The sequence below is a fragment of the Thunnus albacares genome, chromosome 12, assembly GCF_914725855.1.
Source record: "Thunnus albacares chromosome 12, fThuAlb1.1, whole genome shotgun sequence".
NCBI classification, from domain to species: Eukaryota; Metazoa; Chordata; class Actinopteri; order Scombriformes; family Scombridae; genus Thunnus; species Thunnus albacares.
The window spans coordinates 21,527,737-21,553,158 of NC_058117.1; the positions used below are offsets into that span (position 1 = coordinate 21,527,737).

The following is a 25,422-nucleotide window of genomic DNA, read 5'->3' on the forward strand; positions in this document are numbered from 1 at the left end:
CTACGCTACCCAGAGTTTCCCAGGAAACGACACAGAGATTAATTCACGTTTCGGTTCAGTGCTGCACAGAAGCTCCCAAATGCTATTAATTTCCAAATGAATGGATATTTGGCATTATTTTTGGCATTAAAAAATATTTTTTTGGCCTGGCAGGGATTCTTTTTGGCCTGGCGGCTGGCCAGGCCTGTAGAATTATAGGGGAAACACTGGTCTGGTAATACCATCACTGCCTGGTACGAAATCAAGATCCAGACCCTTTTCGTCTGTGGTTCCGCGATGGTGGAATGAGCTACCCAGCTCCACATGGTCTGCTGACTCCCTTGGTGCATTCAAAAAACTCAGCTCTTCCGTGATCACCTCAACACTTGAGCCCCTTTAACTTTTTAGCACTTTGCTAATTGTTGCACTACTTTCTTATTGTTTATGGTATTTCTTATATACTTGTCTACTTCTAGTCGTCTCTTACTTAAATTCTAAAAACAAAAAAAACTTCTAACGCTTGAGAATTGGTACCATGGATCTTTTGAGTTACTGTCCTCTAACGCTTGATTGTCTTGCTTTGCTTGTAAGTTGCTTTGGATAAAAACATCTGCCAAATGACAAAATGTAAATGTATTTCAGTCTGAAGTGGTGAACTGACCAACTGACAGACCGACATTGCCATCCGTACTCTGCTACCATGGCTAATAACTCACACAGAGATTTTAAAAACTCACCCATAAACCACTGTAGCATTTCAAAAAGGTGTTTATGTCAATTTAAGAAAAACATGTATTCTTATTAAGTCCACACATCAAAGTTAAAAGAGCTTTAGTAAATTAACTTAGTGCCTCTTAGTACATCTTGAACTGACTGCTTCTGAACATATGTACCAACACCTTTTTTACATTGTGAAATGATAACTGTTACAATACATACTAGGCCATAAATCAGCCACAATAATTATAGACAGTTATCTCTTTAATTGCTCTGAGGTGGGCGAAGGTTGTCTCCTTCCTTGTCTGCATACCTCACACCACATTTACAGGTTAATCGACGTGGGAGGCAGTAAGCCTCCGCCACACCTCCTAATATACAAAAGTTACTACATCAGACTGTGAAATGACGACATGTTGTGTTTGCTGAAAGACTGACGAAAGAGCGTCAGTTAATCCCATTAATCATGTCTAAGATTAACAATAAGTGGCATTCTCAACACGTGTTTATTTTGGGAGCACAGATGTGTGTAATTGACATTTTGAGATGTTTTCTTTTAATCTAAAAGCTGCGGGATGGTTGACTTCTTAAACTCTCTGTGTCTTATGCAGAAGCACACAGCAAGTAACCACGCGTACAACCACCCTACCCCAAATCATAAATGGGGGGGAGCTTTTAAAGCTCTCTGGAGAGACCCCATCATTGCACCACTGAAATATATACCCATCAAACAAGCTATTTCTGGTCTCAGCTTCTTCATGTGGTTGAATTTCTATTTTTGCCTCACCCTCGAATCTTAACTGAATGATATTGTATACCCTGACCGTACTCCCGGTGCAAATTATATGAGGGGAATCATCTGCAGATAGGATGAATCACAGTAGGTTATCTTAACCAGCACAAAGTCAAGCGCAAGTTGAATGAATGCGTCTTCAAACCCCTGTCCCGAGGATGCGTCCCAAAGGTTTATTTTTATTCAGCTGTGAATGGTTAAGGCAGCAAACCGCCATATGGCTGTAAGATTGAGTGGTCTTGGTGGAAAATGGGGACGGAAATTATAGAGGGAGAGAGCTGGTGTCACACAGGCCTCTCATTCCTCCTCTTCCCCATGAGCTGGTAAATACACAAGGTTTCTCAACGACTGGAACCGGGACTTTATGAGGATTCTGTTCACAAGCATCACCTGTCTTTCTAGCAGGAGAGTTTTCTATTTGGAAATTTGAGTTGTGAAATAGGCCTGCTCTTTTTCAGCTGAACTCTACTCCTTACATTCAGTTCAGGGTCACTGAATTTCAGGAAATAGATTAGCAGATTTTGTTTAACATGAAAAACATAAAGTTTCAGTTCCTGTACTGCAAAACAGTCAAATACGTACAACAGCTATAATTAACAATGGATGTTACAGTCATATATAGGTAACTAAAACAGAGAAAAATATTAACAAGGTATGGTTAGAATGAGACAAACTGAAAGTGAAAACTTAAATAGAAGTAAAAATCACAATCTGTCAGATTTAGAGGCAAATCCTCCTAAACTCCACAGTTTGAAGTATCTTTTTATGTTTCCATCATGTAATCCTTTCAAGTTGGGCAAAAGTATCTTTCTGACTTTTCCACATGGACTGAATTTTAATGTCTCGCTCATTTCAAATTATTTCATAAGACAAAGTTTTGTGTGACCTAATATTATTTATTAGCTGAAACGCTCATCTTAGCTCATACATACCCACACCTGTGAGCCACTAAGCATTTTCCCCACTGAACAGTCAGCAGCGCAGCTGGAGCCTGTTGAGTGTTTTGATTATGAGCACCTCAGTTGTTATGGCAGGACGGAGCAGCTCATTCACTTTCCCCTGTCCAAACTGTCACTGCACATCAGGTTTTTGAGTAATTTAGTGATTTAAAGCTATGTATGACTGTGCTCTTTGATGTTGAGCATGTTGTACATGGCTTGATAGTATTGGACAGTTTGTTGTGGCATGGGACACACTGTACTTTGTGCGTCCGTTTACTTTGCTGCTGTCTATCCAGAGCCCTTTTCAAAGAGCTAGTATAAACAGCAGCCCAAACAGATTCAAAATGAGACACAACCTTGAATCCAAAACCATTTAACCTCAGCATGCTGGGCTGTCCTCAAAACGTGAGCTCATTGATTAGACTGTAATTACTGTAACTCTTTGACTTTACCCATTGTCATCTGTCTGTCTCATAGAGAAGTGGAGTTTGCCGTAAAGGGACAATGAAGCCCCGCTGCAAAACGTCTACAGAGTGACACTGATGTCAAACACATGTTTTCCCCCCGCAGCCCAACAGAAATAGACAAGCCTATTTAGAGGACTGGTTTGCATGCAGGCTCCAAGGACTGATGTTTGCAATCTGGGAGCCACAGAGGGTTTTTACATGATCAGTAATTCAAAAAGTGGTCGGCCAAAGAATTCATCTTGTGCCTCTTTGTTTTGCTGTTGCCATGCACTTGTGCTAAAATATCATTTGGTGCAACGGGCCGGCATTAAGACAGCAGAAAGTATGTCGGATGGCGTCCAAGGCCTATCAAATGTCCAGAGGAGCGAGAGAAGCGAAAACACAAATATTTTCAGTAGCAGGGAGTGAAACCAAAAGGCGCTCTGGTGGACAATCAAAGTGAATTTGGGGGTTTCTGATGAGTGCGTCAATGTTTATTACAGCTGTTACTGTCCAGATAATATCCAGATGTAGATTTGGTAGACTGGTAGTTGGTTAAAATAGCAGTCTGAATGCCATGGACTGGAGGTTTTGTCCTCTCTGGCACTGCTGCAGGTCTGCAATTGTCATTATCCAGAGTGCAAGGTGTCTGTGTGCACTTGTCTTTCTTTACCCGAATATGAAACAAGAACTGAAGTTTACTGAAAGCTCTTTCAACCCTTTGAACTCACATCGAACTGCCAGGTGTCTTATGTTTTCTCAAAGAGGACAGACAAGGATTTAACCCTCTATTGTGTCACAAGAAAAGACTTCTCCACTTCCATGCTGCCTCAAGCAACATCTATTTTTTCGGTTTTGTTCACAGACAGAAAATAGTGAAAGACCTCCTTCTTTGTCATAAAACATAAATTGTCCTCAGTGCTACATGAAAATATTAAGGCCTTCGTCTCTTTTCATTTATCTGATAAAGGAAGACATCTTTTTTTACAAGACAACTTCCTTCTCATACAAGCTGGACACATCTACTGTATATTTGTTTTAGGGGGGGGTGTTTACTTTTCGAGACCCGTGCCATCACAGACAGTTGTTAAAGGAAAACATTATTCAAACCGCCCTGCAGATTTTGCCTCAGGTTGTACAGAACTGCCATTATAGATATGTCATTTTCACATAATCCTTCAGCAGTGAGGGGCATGTCGTGGCACTGTAACTCAACAGCAAAGAGCAAAGGCAAATGTGTTACTATAGAAAGCTTAAGTGATACCGGGGGCATATTTGGAAAGTCATACCTCTTGTCTTGACTTTTGGTTTGGATAAGGGTATAAGGAGGACACATCTACTAACTAACAAAACAAACACAGCTCCACTGACGGTGAGCACTGAGTGCTTTTTTTGTTTTGGATGCCGTGACAGTATCCAGGGTAGTTTTCCAGGAATATAAGCAGCAGAACTTTGAAACCTGGAGTGAAGAAAATGACTGCCAGTTATTGTCACTGAGCCGGCTCTGTAATACATACTGTCTGACGTAGAGTCTCTTCTTTCTATTAAAGGAATAGTTCAACATTTTGGGGAAACAGGCTTATTTGCTTTCTTGATGAGAATTAGATGAGAAGATCGACACCACTTTCATGTTTGTGTGGTAAATATAAGGATACAGCCAGCAGCTAGTTAGCTTAGCTTAGCATAAAGACTGAAAACATTGGGGACAGCTAGCCTGACTCTGTCCAAAGGTAACAAAGTCTGTACAAAAACCAAAAATGTAAAAACAAGCTGTTGATTTAGGGGGGTTATGTGCAGGACTGTTTCTTGGCTGCATGGGTGTAGTGAATACCTGAAGCTAGCCAGGCGAGCTGTTTCCAAGTCTGCTAAGCTAAGCTAACCAGCAACAGCCAGCAGCCCAACACAGTACATTAAAGTGAGTTCAGTGGAGTCGTACTTTTGGTTCTATCACAGAGTTACATATAAGTGTACCACAACTTCAATTTTTGTTGTTCCTGGTGTGCTTCACTGTTGGGAACTGGTGACTGTACAGGCCGAGTTGATAGCTAAAGAGGAGGCTAGTTTACCTGTTTCCCAAACATCAAACTATTCCTTTAACAGTGAGTTGTTTGAACAAATACACTCACTGGGCACTTTATTAGGAACGCCTGTGCAGTCTAATACAATCCAATACAACAGCTCTGCCATAAATTTTACTTTCCCGAAGCTTATACATTCTCAGTTTTTGTTGACATTGTCAGAAATATGATAATTCTACTTTATGTTTATTAATGAGGTCATAGCGGGTGGTGGTGGTGTACTGGAGTTCATTATACTGAAAAGTATAATAATAGTAGTAGTAATAATAATAATAATAATGTGCAATATAATAATAATATTTATAATATTGCCCAGGTAACAATAAAATAATAAAGTGTCCAGTGAGTGTATATCTGTAAGTGATTGATAAAAGAGTTTGATGATCATTTAGATTTTCCCATCAGATTTTCCCCAAGTACAAGTGAAATATGTACGTGGCAGTGTGCCCTCAAGTAAAGTGGTTCCAAATCTTTTTGGCTTGTGACCCTTAAGAATGAAGTAGAGCTGAATTTGATTTATCGATCAACAGAAAATTAATCAGGAACTATTTTGATAATTGATTCATCGTTCATCTTTGTTGGGCTGATGAAACAAGCAATTTCAACTAAGTTACCTTGGATCCTGGGATATTTTGATTAATCTATGAATCACGAAAGTAAGAGGCAGAGAAATCAATAATTAAGATAATCATTATTAGCAGCTCTAAAATGAGGCAATGTCTACTTGTGACCTCTTATGACTTATGGTTATGGCCAGTTCAAAAACTGAATTTGTCCTATTTGAAGGATTTTTAGAGGCCCGAAAAAGTGAAAGTATCTAATGTTTCACACACGAAAAGAAAAGAATGAGTAAAAATATACATCCAATTTATCTTGGGACTTCTTGTGGGGTCCAACATTGAGGTTGGGAACCACTGCTTTAGTACTCCATGATAATTTGCTCTGTACATTATGACATGAACAAGGTTGTACGTGCCCTACTGTACCTGCTGATCTTTCAGATTTTGAACTCCACTGCTGAGTCAGTTAGTCTCCAAGGCAAAATTAAAACAAAACACATGTTACATGAAATCACTTAATGGGAAGTAAATATAGCAACAGTGTCAAATGTTTGCCCTAATGTACACTTTTACCCAATGACACTGCAAATAACTGACCCAAGCTGAAATGCTCTGATGAGGATGTATGACCTACTGTCACGTACTGCTCCGGGCTGTCTCAGCATACTATCTGTTAGGGCTGGAGACACTAAAAGACTCAAGGCCAGCTCGGTTGAACACTCAGCTATATGCTCTTTAAACCAATATTGTTCTAAAGTCTACACAGGAGGATGGAAATTTCCCTACACTCGAGGAATACCCTCCTTTATAGCCAGCCCGGACCACACACTGAGCTCCCGGTGTTTTTCAACTGGTGTAACAACTTTTTCAGGTTTCTGTGGGAGGAAGTCCCTCACATTCTGCGGCTTTCACCTATAGTGGAATACCTTTTCTCTAGTTACTGTCTCCAAGTGACTCATCAACTATTTGTATTTCACAACTCAGGGTGAGAGACTTCACACAGACGATTATAGGGGCACTTCGCATGCCTGAGAGGGGAACGACCTTTTTTTTGACGTCACGCAAGGATCATAGTCCTGATGTGACAGGAGAGGATTTCCCTCGGTTGCTAGGCACCGGGGTTCCGTGTGTGAATAAACACGGGGTTCCTCGTGACACACCTGTGTTTGAAGTCGACACTGCCACGCTGTCAAGCCTATATCTGTTACTTCATCACACTGTTGAGTAACCATAGTTATTTTCCATTGACAATTGCCACACAATCAGTAACAATAGTGTAACGTTGTCACGACAACCAAGAGGGGAAAGGTAAGGCTTTTATTCTATTCACATGCTAATCTTCAATCTATGTTATACTGCAGGAATGGGAAGGTTCATTCATTTTATGGTTGGCACTACATCAAAGCTGATTCAATCACATGATCTTCATTGGTGCACAGAGATGATCTGGTTGTCATGGAGTTATAGATGCTAAAATTTCCATTTTCTCTCAGCACTTTAAGGACTTTTTCTCCATGTTGGCTTTGACTTTGAAACTCAAAAATTATAATCATGATTTATATCATTGTCCAAAGTTGTCCAATTCATTCCATTGTACATGTGTCTTATACATTTTTTACTATAAAATAATTGTAGTAAGAAAGAAAAGGTGCATCAGGAAAAGTTTGTGACTGTAAAATTGAAAATTGGAAATGGTTTAGATCTGACATTTTTCAATTAATTGTTGCTTGAGTCGTTAACCAAGTGCTAAAATATACATTAGAGATGATAACAGTGGTGGAATGTACAGTATCTACGCACATTTACTTAAATATTGTGTTTAAGTACAATTTTACAGTAATGACACTTTACTCGAGTATTTCCATTTCATGCTGGAGAGAAATATTGTTCTTTTTACTTTTCACTACATTTATTTAACAGCTGTAGTTACTAGTTAGTTCGCAGATGGAGATTTACATACAATCACATGGTGAGGATATACCGTATGTATGATGCATGGTTATTTTGTATGCTAAACTAAACTATGTACAAAGTAGTTAAATTTAGCTCCATCTCAACCGACTACAACATTAAAAACTGCTCACACAATAATGCGTCAGTAAAAATAAGTCAATAATATAATACATACAATAACACTGACAGGAGACATTCTGCTATAAATGACTGCTTTATGCACATTTTGCTGATAATACTTTGAATGCAGGACTTTTTCTTATAATGAAGTATATTTATTTGGGTACATTGCTACTTAAAGGATAGAAGTCCTTCCTTCAACACTTGAGTTTAAGAACTGAAAGTGTAATTGCTAATTTGTTTTTTTCGTTATTCTTTGAAACTATACATTTTCAACATAAATGACGAAGCTGCATCTCTGAGAAACTTGTTTTGACACCCCTGTGGTTGATCTGAGATAAGAGAGTGTGTGTTTGTGTTAAATATTTGTGAACATGAGAGAGGATACTGATGGTTTGCTGCATTCAAGCCTTCTGCAAGCAATCAAAGCATGAGTTACATGTCAGGGCTCCCCTCTCTGCATCCTCAGAGGTTGAATTTGCTTCATGAATGCAACCTTCTCATCATGTGCCAAATACTACATTCACATCCTCTGCCAAGTATCACAGAGACTGCTCTCCACTGAGGGGAACGCTCACATCGAACTGCGGGCATTTCATGACTTGGAGTTAAGAGATACTTATATGATTATGTTTGCAGCATTAGTCCCCGTTGAAGAACTTGATCCAAAACCAGAGCCCTCCTAACACCAGACAGTTGAGATTGATGTAGACGAGATACGTTAATCTGGTCTGAGTAGGCGTTATTACCAGTCTCATACCTGTCATTCAGATCGCTGCTGGATAGGACAAGAATTCACATGCAGGACTGAACTCTAATATGGGTGCTCAGTCAAAGGTAAAGTCTGCAAATCAGCAAAAAAGTTCTAAAACCTCAATATAGTCCCAAAACAGAAACAACTATCAAGTAGCAGACTGAACTGACTTGTTTTCTCCGTCATGTTGTCTCAATTGTGAGGAAAATGCAGCTTGAAATCTTATATTATTATAATGTTTAAAGATGTTATTTGAGAAGGCAGAAAAAAAAGAGACAGCTGCAGACTAGAATATAACATGTCCAACTTCCATGTTTTGGTTACAGGTGGTTATAACTAAACTTGATCTTGATGACTATCCTGAACACTGAAAGCTGGGTAACACAGCTTGTTTTCAAAGGTGAATCATATTTTTTTCCCCAGACAAAGCACACCTGTAGTGTAGGTGTTTGAACCAAACAGATGCTTCCAATAGGGGTTTGAAGGGGAAAGAAAAACATCTCACTGGACACAAAATGATAGAATCAAGTCCATCGTGTGAGTAAAAAAACAAATCTGGCATTTCACGTCATAGTAACACGGACTCACAGCCTTCAGTACCTTTTCTTTGAGTTGAGTCACATGAATTAAAAGTATCACAGTGCTCTTACAAGACAAACTTAAGAAATGACCTCATGCAGGACCACTGCAGTCTGGCTTGGCATGAACAATAGCTAGTCTGTGCTGGTCCATCCCGTGTTGCTCTCTAGCATGTCTGCGACCGTTGACCGCAGCTTGAGTCACATCCTTCCTAGCTCTCCTGCATGTTTACGGAGTGCTGGCGCTCAATTGCCTATGATATCACAGGCCCTGGGTATTAAGAGTCGCACTGTTGAAAAGACCTCCAGGACGGGGTGGAAAGAACCATCCAGGGTTAGCTACGACCACAAGCCTGATACAGGAAACCCCCTCCTCTGTCTCTCTCTCTCTCTCTCTCTTTCTCTCTCTCTCTGCAGAGCTTTTCCCCCCATTCAGCATTCCTCACTGGCCTGCGGGACAGGTGCCTGCAGATGACACCCGTGTCAGCTCGGAGTGATGACTCTACAGGACTGACATCACATGTGAAATGACGCAAGGAGACGATGGAACAGTTTTCTCTAAATAGACATTTAATGATTTAAAATAGCGTGGTTACAGACAGAGAAAGAGGGAAACAGGTGTCGGGGTGGAAAGAGGGATTTTCAACTGGTACTCTGTTTACCGTGCAACCTAAACTGACCACATCGAGTGTTTTCTGCAAAGCTGAATGTCAAAGGAGTCAAATGAAAAGCACAACAGCCAAGGAGGAAGGCATTGCTCTGGCATGTATCAATGGCATCGTATGGAGGCGATAATACAAAAAGAGAGACCTTTGCTTTTTAATTTACAGACATTTAACTAATAACACTGAATTGAAGATCATTATAATGTAACAAATATATACAGATAATCAACAAATAGGAATCGTGGCAGAAAAAAGCAGCTTCTTATAAAAAATATACTCAAACTGACAGGTGAGTGTGTTATTGACCTGTGTGGAGGTGATTACAGTAACTTGAGAAAAAGAATTGTAACATATGATTTTAAACCATCTGACCCACAGTGATAAGATTGCGTGTAACTCTGCACTGTGTCCGTTGGATGTAAACATTTCTTCTCCTTTCCTTTGGCCTCGCTGACATTAGGAGCCACGCTGAAGTAAAACAGAATTACTTTTTTTTTTTTCTGAACCGTGCTAAACCGAAGGCCCCATCTAATAGTTGCATTGATCTGAAATCATTATAACTTTAAACAAATACAAAAACAAACAAAATGTATATACTGACAGTCCTATGGTCTCATGACTGACACCTGCCATTGATAGCGCATTAGCGGCTCAACTCCGCCCCCTCGGTTCTCCACCTGCCTACTGCCAGCTGAGGCGCTGCCTACTGGGTCCGGAGCTGGTAATCTGAGGAGGAAATGAACAAGACTTAATCAAATGGACAAAAGAAAAGAGGGAATCGGAGAGAAATCAAGTGGAGGCAGCTGATGCTTTCCACCCAGAATGAATGGAACACAAAGGAAATGAGATGAGGATGTTTGGCAATTACTGGCAACATTAGCAAAAAGACCAACATGTGCAACCTTGGTAATCTCAATATGAAGATCGGGAAGCTTGAAAAGAAAAAGTTCACTTTCTCACATTTCGCAGGACGTTGCCACATTGCCTCATGTTCTACAGTGTATCCCCTTTTCATAGAACTGCATCAGTTCAAGGTTAGTTCCCACCACATTGCACTGCATTGCCCAACTGTTGCCTAATACCTGCACATATGGGCATTCTGCACAAGCATAAGAGATCTCTTAACCTACCTCCATTTTGGGTGATGTAGCGCACCCACGGCAAGGCCTGATATCCACTCTTCTCAATGATCTTCAGGTAACGCACCTGCCAAAAGGTGGAGAGTGTTACGTGTATTTTCGAACAATATCAAATAAACTCATATTGCAGGTTTGCACTTATGCAAAAAATTAGAAAAAACTGCATCATATTGCGTAATGACCAACGCAATATGATACATCATTTGTTGATATTAAGGTAAAACTAGTTAATCCTAAACATATAAAAGCTCTACCCATTAGTGTATTCTCTAAATCGCTTATCCTGTGCAGGGTCACAGGGTGCTGGAGCCCATCCCCAGCATGCAATGGGAGCTGTGGGAAGAACCGGAGCACCCACACAGGAGAAAATGCAAACTCTCAAGACTAATTCTTAGCAGGTTTTGAGCATGTTTTGTGTACATGTTAGAAAAGTGACAATATTACATCTTCTGAAAAGTGTCAGTATGCATACTAAAAGATTTTTACACAGTTTTCTCCCACAATGCAATGCATAAAGGACGTGGAGGTGGTACTCACAGCTGCAAATAAAGAAATATTGCAAATGGTAGTGATGCAGCTCCAAAAATGTTATTTACATTGCATGTATTGTGCGATTTCCTGTTAAAATGGTAACCTATGCTCATTTCTTGTATACCAACTGCCCAAACAGTATATCATAAAATTTTGTGTATATATAGTGTACACTGTACATAAATATTATTTCATATGGAGCTGGGGCACAGCCGTCGTTTCTCATTGTAGCAAAACACACTACATCTGTGTCATGCCATCACCTCTTCATAGCTCCTCTTACAGTTGCTCGTATTTAGTGATTTAATGGAAAAGAAAAGTGTTTTTATCAATGTTTTGATACAGAGTTTGTGGTTACTCTGGGTCGTGGTTAGAATCTATCGTAGCTGTGATCTGCTACCTTTCAAGCTATGTGACACTTGAAAGAACGATTATGAGTAGAGTACTCGTTTACAGCTGGTGAGCTACGAGTTGTAGTGTTGTTGATGAGGAAGCAGTAGTATGACTCACACTGAGAAGAGGGAAGCAGCTACAGAGCAACTTTCAAGGGACACACAAGTTAATTTACATAACTGTATTTTTCGAGGCCCGAGAGGGGAAAAAAAGTGCACATCAGCATAATCAAGATACAACTTTCACAAGCCATTAACCGATATTTCACCAGACCTGTGTTACCACATGGCTGAATTTCGAGAAGACACTCTAAAAATACCCTGCCATCCTGAGCGGCACTAGAACATGATTGCACATAGTTTTTCTCTGTCAGGTGGGAAATTTTTATGCCTTAGATTTACTACACTGTAAAAAAAACTAAAAAAAAACAACAAAAAAAAACAATCTGTCCATGCAAGTTTGATTAAATTTTATAGTGACCTGTTTATAAATGGAGTTAATAACTGTTTCTATTCAACCACAATAAAATAGAGAACTTACTTCTCTGTGGTATGTCATCTCATCTTGTGGTAGCAATAAGTATCTGTCAGTGTTTTAAAAAAAAACCTGCACTACAAAAATAAAAACAGAGGCATCTTTCATGCTTCAGTGTACTTCAGCAGTAATAACTTTAACACACATGTTCTCACAGTTAGCGGGGATGAGTTCTACCATTTTAAGGCTGACATGACCCCTCTTTGGGAGAAGACGCCGTGCCATGTCTCCATTATGCCGGTTCCCAGCTGAAAACAGGACAGACAGGGCAGGAATTTGTTGGTCGAGTGGCGGCGGGCCTCGGTACTGGCCGCCTTGTTATTACCTTCCACTACACAGTGAGGTCAGAGAGAGAGAGAGTGAGCGCCGTGGCCCGCCAGACTCATGACGACAAACACATAGACGCGGGATCACCGAGTCTGCCGGCGCAGCACTTCTCCTTGAACGCAGGAGCCAAACATGCAGTCGGCCTGACCGTGGGTACGTAGTCAGCAAAAACGGCATCAAAAGCCATCATCCGCAAAATATCATTATGGCTTGTAAGATGAGAAGGGGAGAGGAGGATGTTTGTTGTATCTTGTTTGGTAAGTACAGACTACATGTGTGGTCTGGATTTATCAGGCTTTTAGTAGAAGCTATAGCTGAAAATGCATCTACCAACTTGTTTGGGTTCTCTCGACTTCACCTAAGGAGAGGAAAGTTGAAAATTTAAACTACAGCTCAGCTCTTATTGCCACTCAGCCAAAGTGTGGGGTTACTGCATTTCTAGTTACATTTACAAGGTGTAGTTATGTGCATCACGCACACTTCGCATGTGTGCTCCCCTACACTTAGTGGTGGAGTTAAGAGAAACTTTCTCATGCTTTGATATTTACATGTGTCTAATTAAACTTCACAGTCTCTTCTCAAACATAGAGAGTGGTGTTACTGGCTGCATTAAGAGTCTGAGAACCAGTCTGTTGTTGCCCTGTAATAAGGGAAAGGTTACTGGCTTGACACAGGATTTTGATGTGAATATGGCTTTTGCTTGTGCGCCTTCGAGAGGGAGGGAGATCACAAACACTGAGAAAAGTTTCAATTTAGTCACCGAATACTTCTAACGCTCGTGACAGAGGAAGACTTTTTGTTATTTGACACAGCTGTACTGCGGAGGCCTGCGACAACTCAAATAGGGAAATGCTGCAATTAAAGCATTAATCTGAATATTTTAACATGCTCATAACACGCTATTATTTCCAATATCTCTCTTAACTCATAACTTCATTTGCCTTTAAATGTTAAAGAGTCAAAACTACAACTCAAGTTCAGGGTTTAACTCTTTACTAGTCTTCTTTAACCTTTTGGTAGAGCACATGTCTTGTTGAAAAACTGAATGAGCCATCTCTGGTATTCAGTTGAAGTATACTGGGCTAAAAAACATCCTTCCCCTGGGCACAGTGTGGTTCTCAGAACCAGACCGTTTAGGTGGCTTCCTTCCAGGAAGTTAGCGAAAGAAAAATAGTTTCATAGGTATTATTTTGTTTAGTTTCATAAGGCTTACTGAACAGAATGATGTTAATGCATACCCTCAAAAAGGTGTGACAACTTTGCATACCCAGTCAGTTAAGATGGTGACGGTTAAGATTGTGTTGCCAATAATTTTATTTGTACGTTTATTGTATTTCCATGGAGTGCAATGTTTTCTAGTTGTAAACTCTTGTCACTATGATTAATGTTATTGCATCGTTATCCTGCTAAAACTGGTAATAGTGATTCAACAAAGCCAAACTTGAGCACAGTTGTTGTTGAGGACATGTACCGACTCACTCTGATCACGGGGTGTATGACAGTTCGACCCAAAGGGTGTGTCCTGATAGAAGTGAACAGGAAATACTCGGTTTGTTTGTGTTTGAACACGAGTAAGCAATGGTTTGTAGAAAAACCGCAAAAAGAGGATCCATCACCCAAACTGTTGTGCTGTCGGTCCACCACAGATGAGCATGTTTGATCTAAATCTACAAAGATTGCACTGCAAATTATATGACTTTGTTGTTTTTATATAACCTTTAGTTATTTTTTTCAACTTATATATCAAATCTTTAACATATTTCTTGTTTATGTTGTTGTTATGTTGTATGTAAAATGTTTTATTTCTCAAGTTTTTACACATTGACCTTTTTTTTTTTGTCTTGTTGAAAGTGCACTTGAAACTGTGCGGTCAGTTTTAAAAAAATTTATTTAGTGGTTAAGAAACTTCTTTTTTTCTGGACGGGTTAGTTAAAAATACTTCTCATTTCACATTACATTATACTTTTAAATCTACATAAAGGATTTTAGCTGTTAACATGGGCTGACTCAACACCTTTGTCACCGGACCGTGACCTTATGCACATGCCCTTATTTGAGCATCTGTTCATTTAAGGATTGGCAAAGATTTGAAAGGAAGGAAGGAAAAGGACATTATTTCTTTCAGCTGCCAAATTAACTTGGAAAATGGTGAGCATTCTTATACTGCCAAAACCACCCCAATTACAAATATCATATATTTCAATTAACTTGGGTTTGAGCTTCTTGTTTCCGAGTGGGCTGCATAATGTCCATACAACTTAATAATGTTTTATTGACTATCATAGGAAATGTGGAGATGCTGGAAAATATGACCTCTCAGCTCTTTTAATGAAAGTCATACAGAAAGCAGTACTAAAAGTCAAGCAGAAGAAGTAAACAAGTGTGTGTCAGCAGACAGTTGGGCACTCAGTCGTTAGGAATCAACTATAAGTTGATATGAGAGCTTAATGCTGGTTTTATTTCACTAAGAGTATTCATTTGGAGGTTTTATTTACAATGTTAGTCCTTATACTGTTAAAAGAATTCATTAAGGGCCTATCACCAAGCTTGGCTGCTTTAACAAGAACATTTACAAACAGAATTATGTACCAACCCTTACGTAATATTATTTCAGTATCAATCTTGGATCTTTGGTTTCAGAAACAAATGATTATTAATGAATATGTGAGACAAAATTGTCGCTGCTTTTTTCATATAATTGTATCCACAGTGAGCTGGAGTTCACTACTTTCTCAAAGAAACTGAACATTTGTAATTGCAATAATCAAAGTTCGGGGGGGAGTTTGGAGAAGAGGGACAAAAAGATGAGAAGAAAGTGAAATAAAAGTAAGGTTTGGGTTAAAGTGTATATACACTGTCTACAGTGAGGCTTTACTCAGGTTACAAGAAAACCCTCGGTTGAGTTTTTTGCTCCAATTTTTATTGTTCCTCAGATTTAAACTGTGTGAACACTCATTTAAATCTCTTTGAAGAAACAGTCTTCGTGTTCTTGAGGCTGCGATTTTGATTACTGGTCGAATGTTCTTACAAAACTAACATTAAACAACTTCTATGAATCAGCTTTGGTTAATGTAACACTGAGTGAATAAATGTACCTGTCTGTGGAAAACAATTAATTTTCTTTAGGACAATATTATAATATAATATATTTTCAACTAGTTTGTCAAGTCGCCATTGTTTCCTCACATCAAGACATGGGAAAACATAATTTTGTGTTACTGTGGTGCTACACATATAATCACAGGACAACTGTGATTATACACTATGTGCAGCACATCTGTGTAAGTCTGTAGTCAGCAAGAATTTCCATTCAAACATGAAGGAAAAAATAAAAACATTCCCCTCTCGTTCAATTTCATGGGAATCTCAGTCGAAATTCCGTGAATCTGCATACCTGAAATTAAAAATGTCATTTTTATTACAGTGATTAAGATAAAGGCAGGTGGCCAAGTCCAAGTTGATGAGCAGTTGCTTTCTGGTTTTGTTCAACAGTAGAAATTTTCTCTACCACAAAAGGAATCTGACAGTCTAACAGTGCTGCCTTACTGCCCCCTCTGGCCAAAAAGGGGACGAATATAAATTGTTTAAATTCCTGTTGTGGAGGGCAGACAGATGAGCAACAGTGCTACATACCATACGGCCTAAATCCAGGATGACAGGGAAACAACAGAAAACCACAAGTTATTTGAACTATGCATGCATGTGCACTGGATGATAATCAAACAGCAGGTGCAAATAAACTGCAGCGTTTGTTCGACTCTGCTCAAAGAAAGTTTACTAAAAAAAAAAAAGAAGTGTAGATGGATTTTCATGTGATTAAAACTGATTCGTCTAATCTTCCCATGAGGAATGAAGTTTATATTACTGCTACTCATGTGCTGCTGCAACTAAGTTAAACAAATTACTTGTGGAATTACTTGTAAATACTGTCTGACAGAGGTCATGTGTGTCCATGTGTGGAACAAAGTACCTGAATGCCTGAGGTGGTGAAGTACGGGATCTCAAACTTGACACTGATTGGTGGTTTCCCCTCTTTATCTTCAGCCTCTACGCTCGGCAGACCAAAGTGGGCTCGCATCAAATATTCCTTTCCCCCCTGTGACAAGTCATGACAGAAACTGTTAAGTACAAAACCAAAACTCTGGAAAATTCTTGTGATAAATTGACAACTAAATATTCTACCAAGTTTTTATGAACACAAATGCAGAAACTGATATAAAATGAGGAAATGTCCAAATCTAAAGATATCACCAAAAAACCCCAAAATAAGATTACATAATCATATTGTAACTATGTGTGTGATACTCAAAAAAATCAATGACTTCTGCTCACAGGGAAGGACTTGATTGACCAGACGATCTCACTGTTCTCAGGCACCCACTTCACGCTGCCTACTGTGGTCTTGAATTTAGGTGAGTCAGCGTCGGTTGGCACAGGAATGTGGATCTCCACGTTGTTGGCTGTGGAACGCCTTTTGAACTGACTCTTCGCCTGAGATACAAAACAAGCAGGTTTTCAAGTTTAACATGATGTCCCGCCTAAACAGGATATCAAACCAGATCTCGATAGATGTTTTAAACACATAGTTTTGGTTTACCACAAGTCATGACATGATACACAATGTAAACTACAAAAAAAAGTCCCTGAAAATCATTACAGGACTCTCTGATGTGAATGTTAAAGGTATAATATGTAACTTTTCTGCATTAAAATGACTCAAAACAACCAGACATGTGTTTTGTATTTTGTTGTGTCCTTACATTATCCCAATTGTTTCCATCAATTTTTAAACCCAGAGAAATTCGTCATTTTAAATCAAGGTAATGGTCCGTTTCACTCGGTCGCCTGCCAATGGCGTCACATCCCCTTTACCCTCTACCAAGAAATGATGACCATCATCTTGAGCGCATGTGTCAGCGTTGTGGTTGGCCACCAGCAGCTGTTATACATTGACTTTCTATTCAGTTTTAAGCCACAATTTTACAATAAACCTTTTAGATCTTGGTTGTTTTTATTGTATCTTTTAACCGGATGAAGGTTTTTAGTCATCAGACGTCTGTATCTTAAGTTTCCAGAGAAACAAGCTGAGCAAAGAATCAGTTTGATTCGTAACCCCTCTTGACGTCCTGTGTCCGCTGAACAGCGTCAGAGAAACACAGATTTTTTACCAGTTTTAATCACCTGGTCTGTTTGTTTTGGAGAGGAGAAGACCTCTGCAGATCATTTTGGGTTCCCAGTAAAAAACCTCCTGAATGAGAAAAACTGGAGTAATCCTTACAACAACAACAACTCCCATGATCCCACGCTATGTTATGACGTCATCAAAGTCCATCTTTTGTTATTGTTTCAATTGAGAGAATCCTAGCAACAGAAATTAAATATTCTTTGCGTAACATAATTTGAGATGTATTACATACCAATCATTTGTTACTTTTTTTTTTTACAGTAACTATGGAAACCACATGATGACAATGAGACAGCTAGAAATGATGTAACAGCTGAAGAAGTGACCGTACCTTGATCATGTACTCAATCCGACTGTGGGAGTGCTTCTCAATTACAGATTCAATCCAGATCAAGGGCTTCACCTAAAACAAAAGCAACACACACCTTTTTACCACAAGCAAATTCATTGTAGTACATTTAACACGCACGTCAGTATAAATAACATGTGACACAGTCGCCCTCTAGTGTGTAACAGATATTACTACAACAAGAAAAGTTCATGTTCAGAGTTGAGTGATCTAAAGGTTTTAGAGGAAAATATGAAAAACATGAATTTTGAAAAACTTGAGGAGCACTTCACACACTATGTTAGAGAACTTGTTTCTTTGTATATCCACTAAAATATTACATTAATCATTATATTATTAGTTATATACACACATACCAACAGAGAGGTAAGAGTTCAGCCATAGCAAAGGATAACGTCTCTTGGAGCCTATAAATTCAAAAACACTTCAAACTGGATGTCAGAGACATAGAAGAAGATCAAATCTTTGACCTTCTGCTGTGTTCAAGTTAGATGTTTTGATCACCTGATAAAGGCTGGAAAGGTATTACTGAAATTACCTTTTAGGGTGTTTTTTAAAAATTTTTAGTTTTTCATGAAGAAACATCACTCTTCACGTTCTTCAAGACTTCAAGGTTTTATTTTCTGTATAAAACCAGTCGCTTGAAGCTAATTAAAGTTTAGTAGAAACATTATTATACGGACTGAGTCGGCAATTCGGCATCAAATGCAACAGAATTCAACAAACTGTGACAATTGTTTCCTGAACAGCAGAGTTCATGTGCGTTTGTGGTGGCTGCTACTAGCAGCAACTGGAAAGACTTCACTTGTATTTCCCTTCCCACAAGATTACTGGAAACCCTATTGTGAAACATTTATTGAGAATTTGATCCCAGTTTAAACTTTCATAACCTAAAGTCTTTGACTACAGCCTCCACCATTACTCATTTTATAGGACTTTCCACTTCCTTTCGCGACTCTGCTTTTGCTATTTGAAATGCTTTGCCTAGTTGATGACTTGAAAAGTTTGTTCAGCCGACATCTCATCTCTTTCGGCGTTTCTGGGTTCGGAGTTAAGTATAAATATTTACAAAGCGTACCGACTATGCCTCTCAAAACAGCTCTAAACATTCTTTCTAAATGTAAGCTTCTGAAAAGGACAATCTCTCGCATTTACAGTTTTGTTACTATTAACCAGACATCAGGGTGAGATTATCTGTCAGGCGTACCAGGTGTTTTTCTGATAGGCTGCTTAAGATATCTGTCCAGCGATAAGAAACACATGAGTCATGAGTCATGATCGTAGAACATGCACAGCATGGTGGCGATGATTTACTTGACATTCTGTTGAATTGATGGCGTGGTGGTTAAAAATGTATCCATGATGCTGATAAATGGGAGTGTTTCCACAGAACTGCAGGAGTATATTTCAATATTATTTTTCAATCTCCCACATTGTTGCAACAATTTTTGTGTTTGTGGTGTTCTGAGTCAAGAGTCCAGGGCATTTATTTACTGTAACACTGTTTCTGAAACATGCCACACACAGTTATCATTATTATTATTTCATTCCCACTCCCTGACAGATTGATTTTATTTATTTATTTGTATTATATTATTTCAAAAGGGCTCTGAGGAACTGAACTGGTGTCTGCATGGTGGGATTTGGGGGGATCGGCAGGTGATTTTTGGTCAGTCTCTTTAACTAATAAACAATTTATTTTTCCCGTAAAGCACGAGGGCGTCGAGGCAGTCGAGACCCACGGTACTCACATGAGTGTTGAGGCGATAGGACATGAGCTCGAACTCTCCGTCGGGAGGAATAAAGGAGATGGTGCGGTCATTCTCGAAGCGAGACAGACGGACACATTGGTGAAACTTGACGTCCTCCAGCTCTACTGATTTACTCTTCCCTCCTGAACGAAGCATAAGAGACAGTTTTACATAGTCATAAACATGAGTTTACGTGCATTGCATGATCTGGTATCAATCAGGCTGAAATCAAATAGCATTTGCAAAACATTTTTAGGGTTTCTCTAATCTGCATGAAGTACCAGAAGGATGTGGTGTGTGATTCAGAACAGTGCCAGGAAAGAAATGAATGCTTTGAAAACCTAATTTATCATCATCAAAGCTTCCATCAGGCTCCTCATCCAGCTCAAATCATTCGTAAACCCATTTTAACCCAAGTCGGTTATTAGAAGGAACTCACGTCCGGTGTTTTCAAACAGAACCTTGTCGTTAAGGCCCAGCCGCAACTCAGGCATCCCAGACAGGAAGACACGCATCTTAATGGAGCCCACGATCTCACTACGTAGAACATTACCATTGGCACTAACCTGAAACATGGAAGTAGTAGAAATGTCAGTTCGTGACAAAGACAAAGAGACTCATCAGTGATAGATTTAGCCACATAAAAAAAAAAAGCACAGCACAGCAAGATCAACTAGCTAGACGCTTTTGGGGCATGTTGTGACGCACAGAGGAGGGAAGTTTACAAACAGTATGCCTGGCATTCCTTGAGCAACGCAGCGCTTCTAAAACAAGCAGTTCCTACCAGGAGGTTGACTGACTCAATGACGTCCAGGAAGACTTCGTTCTTCCTGTACTTAATGCCCTCTGACCTCCAGGAGACAGCGTTGGTGACTGTTGCCGGGGGGCGTGGGGCGCCAGTGTCTAGTTTGTGCCCCTCCTGGGTTATGTATCTGAGAGACAAAAACATAAACAGTCAAGCAAAACAGAGAAAAAAAGGGGAAACTAACTGTCTGCGGTGGTGAGTTTCCAGAAAAAAAAAAATCAAAGAAGAGCAGACTTTCGTGGTTACTGACGGATGATTTGTCTGACTTATTGCTGTACTCAGAGAGAACGTGGGGAAATCCAGAGTTAGTTTGCAACATGTCTGAGTTAACCACAGTCCTGCGAGTTGAAACGGTCATTTAGAGTTCTTTATGGGGAGGAAAGTAAATTCATTCTAACTTGTCGATATTTAGAAATGACAGAACAATACCACAAAGCCTGTGGAGCAAAAAAAACCTGATTCAACTGCTAAACGAAATCTATGTATGAGAACGTCGCAGTGTGCTGCATCATGAAATGTCTCCATGAATATTAGCAACGAGAGAAATTCTGGGGTTACTTGGGGTTACGGGGGGGAGATGCAGTGCACTGAGCAAATCTTCAGAGGGACTCGGCAGCCACATGTTTCTCTGTTCTCTATTGCTAACTTCGAAACTAACCCCCTTCACTTTTCCAGCAGTTGGGGAAACAACAGATGTGACCTTTCTTGGCCTTGAGAAGCTCGAGCATTTATTTACTGACACACTGTAGCCTGTACTGTACATTTACCGCCAGATTCACAACTAACAACTAACCACTGACCACTAACACTTTTTTTTTTTTTTTTTTTAGCACTCACTCAAACTCACACTTGCTACGCACACACATTACACACTGCCCTAAAGAAACTACGCTACCAACAGTTTCCCAGGCAACGACACAGAGCTTCACTCGGGTTTCGGAGCAACGCTGCACAAAGAATCCCCCAGAAGTTATTGATTACTGAATTAATAGTTATATTTGGCATTAAAAAAGAGATTTTTGTGTTTCCTCATAGGGGAAACACTGGACTCTGGCTACTAGTGTTGAGCATTTGTTGTCATTTTGCACATTTTTAGACTAAACACTGATCAAAAAATATTAAATAATCAATAATGAATTCAGTTAATTACAGCGAGACTATGAACAAGAGGATACTCACTCTTGCAGAATCTTGCTGTCGGTGGTCTGAGGGTAACCGAAGTCCATCAGCTCATCCATCAGCTCGTATATGATGACAAAGTTATCTCTGATGCTCTCTTCCTCCAATTCTTTGAAATACTCTGAAAAAACCTGAAAAACACAAACACAGTTTTATAAACCGCAATAAAAAGCTTTATCAGTGTTGTTTATTAACCAAAACTGCTTTAAACAAAAGCTGATAAAGAATTACATCCTACCTGGACAATTTTGTACAAAAAGGAGAACACCAAGGAGACACTAGCATTTTTCTTGGATGTTGCAACCACTGCGGTGATGTGTGTTAAGAAATGTAGCAATAAGCGTCGCAACAGCACAAAAAAACAAAACAAAAACACAAAAACTGAACCACAGACTACAAATACCATGCAGTAAACAATAAGGATACAATAGAGGTTATTATGTTTGATCCACATGAAACGGACTCCTCCGTGGGCCAGGATTGGAGAGAGCGTCCCCTCCTCCTCTTTGTCCATCAGAAGGCTCATGAAGTGCTCAATCTCTGACATGTCCACATCTCCACGGTAATTTCGGCACACCAGGACCTGAAAGGAAAAGACAACATTTGAGAATAACTTACAGCGTCTGTGTTTCTTCATCAGCAATCACCAGCAGCTGCAGTTTGACGGTCATAAATAGTGATGAGATGATTATTAATACACTGGGTGTGATCACTATAAGAAGTAATGTTACCAATAGTAGAACATCTATTTTATTTTCATATACTTGTTAAATCTTGTGTTTTGCTTATTGTGCCTTCTTTGGATGTTTGTTGTTTACTGTGCAGACTGTGACGCTCAAAAGCTGTTTTCACACTTTTAACACGTCACGTGCTAATCGTGGTCCAGTATGCAGCTTCCACGAGTGTGATGTGGAAACTTGAAGCCTCCAGTAAACATACACTGAGAATGGACTTATCAATGAATTAGGAGAGTAAAACTGCAACAATCAGTCATTCAATCAACTGACAGAACATTAATTGCCAACTATTTTGATAATTGATTAATCTTTTTAGGGAACAAAAAGGTCAGGTTCCAGCTTCTTAAATGTGAATATTTTCCTTGTATAATAGTAGATTGAATATATAATGAGAATAGACTTGTCAGTGAAGTAGGAGACATCTTGTGTCCAGCAGTTAAAATTTTAAATGAAATATGCATAGATTTTGGATTTTTCAATAAAGGAGAAGGAGTAGATGTAACTTTAATAGTTTCTAACTTAGCGACAGAACTTTTTTGTGGAAAAAACAGACAAAAATTATTATTCAAAGCAGAGTATTTTTATATGTTTTAAAACATGCCTGGAGGGGATCTTTAAATAGTACTCTGAATACAGGCAAACTGAAACACATTTACAACAACGTTTTATAAGTAATAGGAGTCTACTCTACAATTCGGCGTACAACAAGCAGCAGCGCTGTACTGTGTGAATGATGCATCTGATACAAAAACAGGGTTTCCTCCACGGAAACAGAGCTAAGGGCGGTAGCAAGAAAGACATGTTAAAGATCCCCTCCAGATGTGTATTAACACATAGCAATACTCTGCATGGGACGATAATGTGTGTCTGATATGGTTTTTCTACAAAAAAAAAAAAAAGGTATAATCACCACTTTAAAATTCTTAAAATGACATTTACACCTTCTCCCTCATTAATTGATTAATTAATTACTTTGAGAATCTATGAATATGCAAATATATTTCATCTCAAAAGTTTGAACTATTTCACAGAAGATGTCTTGTAATTCACTGAAAAGTCAGTGAACGTGCACTGGAGGCTTCAAGTTTCCACATCACACTTCTGTAAATTGAATATTGGACAAAGATCAGTTTCTCAACTATTAGGCCTGCCCCTTAAAACTGGATTATTAATGAGCACAGAAAAACTTTGTGAAAATAGCCTTATAGTGACAATCTCTGCACATATATCCTTCTGCACAGTGAAGCTCAAACATTCAACTGTAGGAACAAGAAAAAAAACAACATATTTTGGAGTGAAAGGGGACTTTAAACTGGATGCTTCCTGAATGTAATGCATCACGATTATTAACATGTACGCCTTTTTTTCCTAGAAGACAAGTGATTGTGAGCAATGGGACGCGTACACATGTAGCAGTTTACAGTGACTATTTACTTTCACTGCTGCTGTGTGAAAAAAAACAGCTGTCCATCTGTTTGTTAGTCATCGTGTCTAGTTACTTTGTCATAACGCTACGTGGGCTTCCATGTCTCCAATTTCAACATCGTTTGGTAAACTGACCGCCTACTTTAACTTAGCCGTTATTGTGAGTTCAACCACAAGCAAAGACCTGATGCAGCATATTAGCCCCTATAAGCTACATCATAATCTGTCAGTGAGGAATGTGTTAGCAAAGCCGCTAGCTAGGCTAACGTTAGCTTAGCAACGTCGCGGCTGCCCCGTTATCTTACCTTTCCTTTTAAATCCAAGACATACACGGCGCTCGCAGACATCTTGAACTAATTTTGAGCTTAGTTCAGCTCGTTTACCGCGCCTAGTTGATTATGTTGTAGATAATGAAGCTGTAAAGTTACGGGAATAAAATCAAAGAACAGACATTCATTCATAATACTGAGAAGAGCAAAGCGACCCTTCCCTGTTTGTCACAGCAGCCAGTCATCGTAGGAGCGCCCCCTGCTGGCCGGGAGGAGGTACTACAGACAGCAGCATGACGGGCCTGTTTCCTCCCATATAAATTGATTGAGTGGATATTTATTTTTTAATGGCTTCAGCGTGCGTGTCTGTAATGTTTTTGTCTCTAGAAAGAGTAAGGGAATAGTTACAGAGCCTGAGAAAACATCCCTACTCTCATTGCTGTCGACAGTTTCCATACCAAAAGATATATAGAAGGAATGAGAGACAAAAACAAATCAGTTAATCAAAAATAATTAATCATTGAGCTTTAATCGCTGAGGTTGATCAGGATAGTGTTTTCTGAATAAGTTGATTTACTGTCAAATAAAAGAAAGAGCCTGGTATACCTTTCAAACAATGAGGTGGTCAAGGATAAACAAAATTATCTGAATACACACACACACACCCTCCTTGGATTGTAAATGGACTATGAATTACCTACATCCGGCACACAAACACCTCGCTAGTTTTAATTATTCAAAACCCTTATTTATATCCTAGTATAACATGTTGCTACACGGTGGTGCAGTATCCATACCTTGCCAGTCTAATATCTGTTTTTTCTGATGTAATACCTCCTTCCACCTGCTGCTCCAGTTCCTCATTAGAAGCTCATAATTGTTGAATAATTGTTGGAGCGCTGTAAATAACTGTTGTAAATAATGTAATATCTCCCAGACTTTGCTACTCTCTTTTCATTTTCTTTTTAACTTAAATTTTTTGTTTTTTCTTTTTTTTTTCACCTGACAAGTGAACGACGCAAGAATTCCAGTGTGCATGTATCCTGTGTCTGTGCAAAAGGCAATAAAGTCTCCTGAATCTTTAATGTGGGTTATAATTGTCTCTGATTATTCATCATTAATAGTCATTATTCATGTCACTGTTAAAAAGTGACATGAACAACTCAAAGCATTTCCCTGCTTATAGCCAACTTGTGCTCAGTAGCATCACACAG

General features: G+C 39.2%; 1 protein-coding gene across 1 annotated transcript; it reads right to left on the bottom strand.

The window, feature by feature from the left end:
* Window positions 1–9,468: 9,468 nt before the first annotated feature.
* On the bottom strand, window positions 9,469–24,450 carry ap1m1 (adaptor related protein complex 1 subunit mu 1). Its single transcript, XM_044368587.1, has 12 exons — window positions 24,245–24,450; window positions 22,204–22,360; window positions 22,016–22,083; window positions 21,778–21,908; window positions 20,578–20,725; window positions 20,233–20,359; window positions 19,794–19,936; window positions 18,025–18,096; window positions 16,841–16,999; window positions 16,479–16,604; window positions 10,715–10,790; window positions 9,469–10,310 (listed from the first exon to the last, which is right to left on the bottom strand). Exons 1-12 carry the CDS (start codon window positions 24,284–24,286, stop codon window positions 10,288–10,290), a joined length of 1,272 nt encoding a protein of 423 aa, XP_044224522.1. The 5' UTR covers window positions 24,287–24,450; the 3' UTR covers window positions 9,469–10,287.
* Window positions 24,451–25,422: the final 972 nt, after the last annotated feature.

Bases quoted from the DNA above. Each gene is read 5' to 3' on its own strand.
- ap1m1 (XM_044368587.1), bottom strand. From the start codon at position 24,286: ATGTCTGCGAGCGCCGTGTATGTCTTGGATTTAAAAGGAAAG. The intron at 20,360-20,577 runs GTAGGAACTGCT...TCCATGTTTCAG, and splicing joins TTGAGTCAGTCAACCTCCTG to GTTAGTGCCAATGGTAATGT. The intron at 18,097-19,793 runs GTGAGTACCGTG...CTTTTGTTTTAG, and splicing joins CCTATCGCCTCAACACTCAT to GTGAAGCCCTTGATCTGGAT.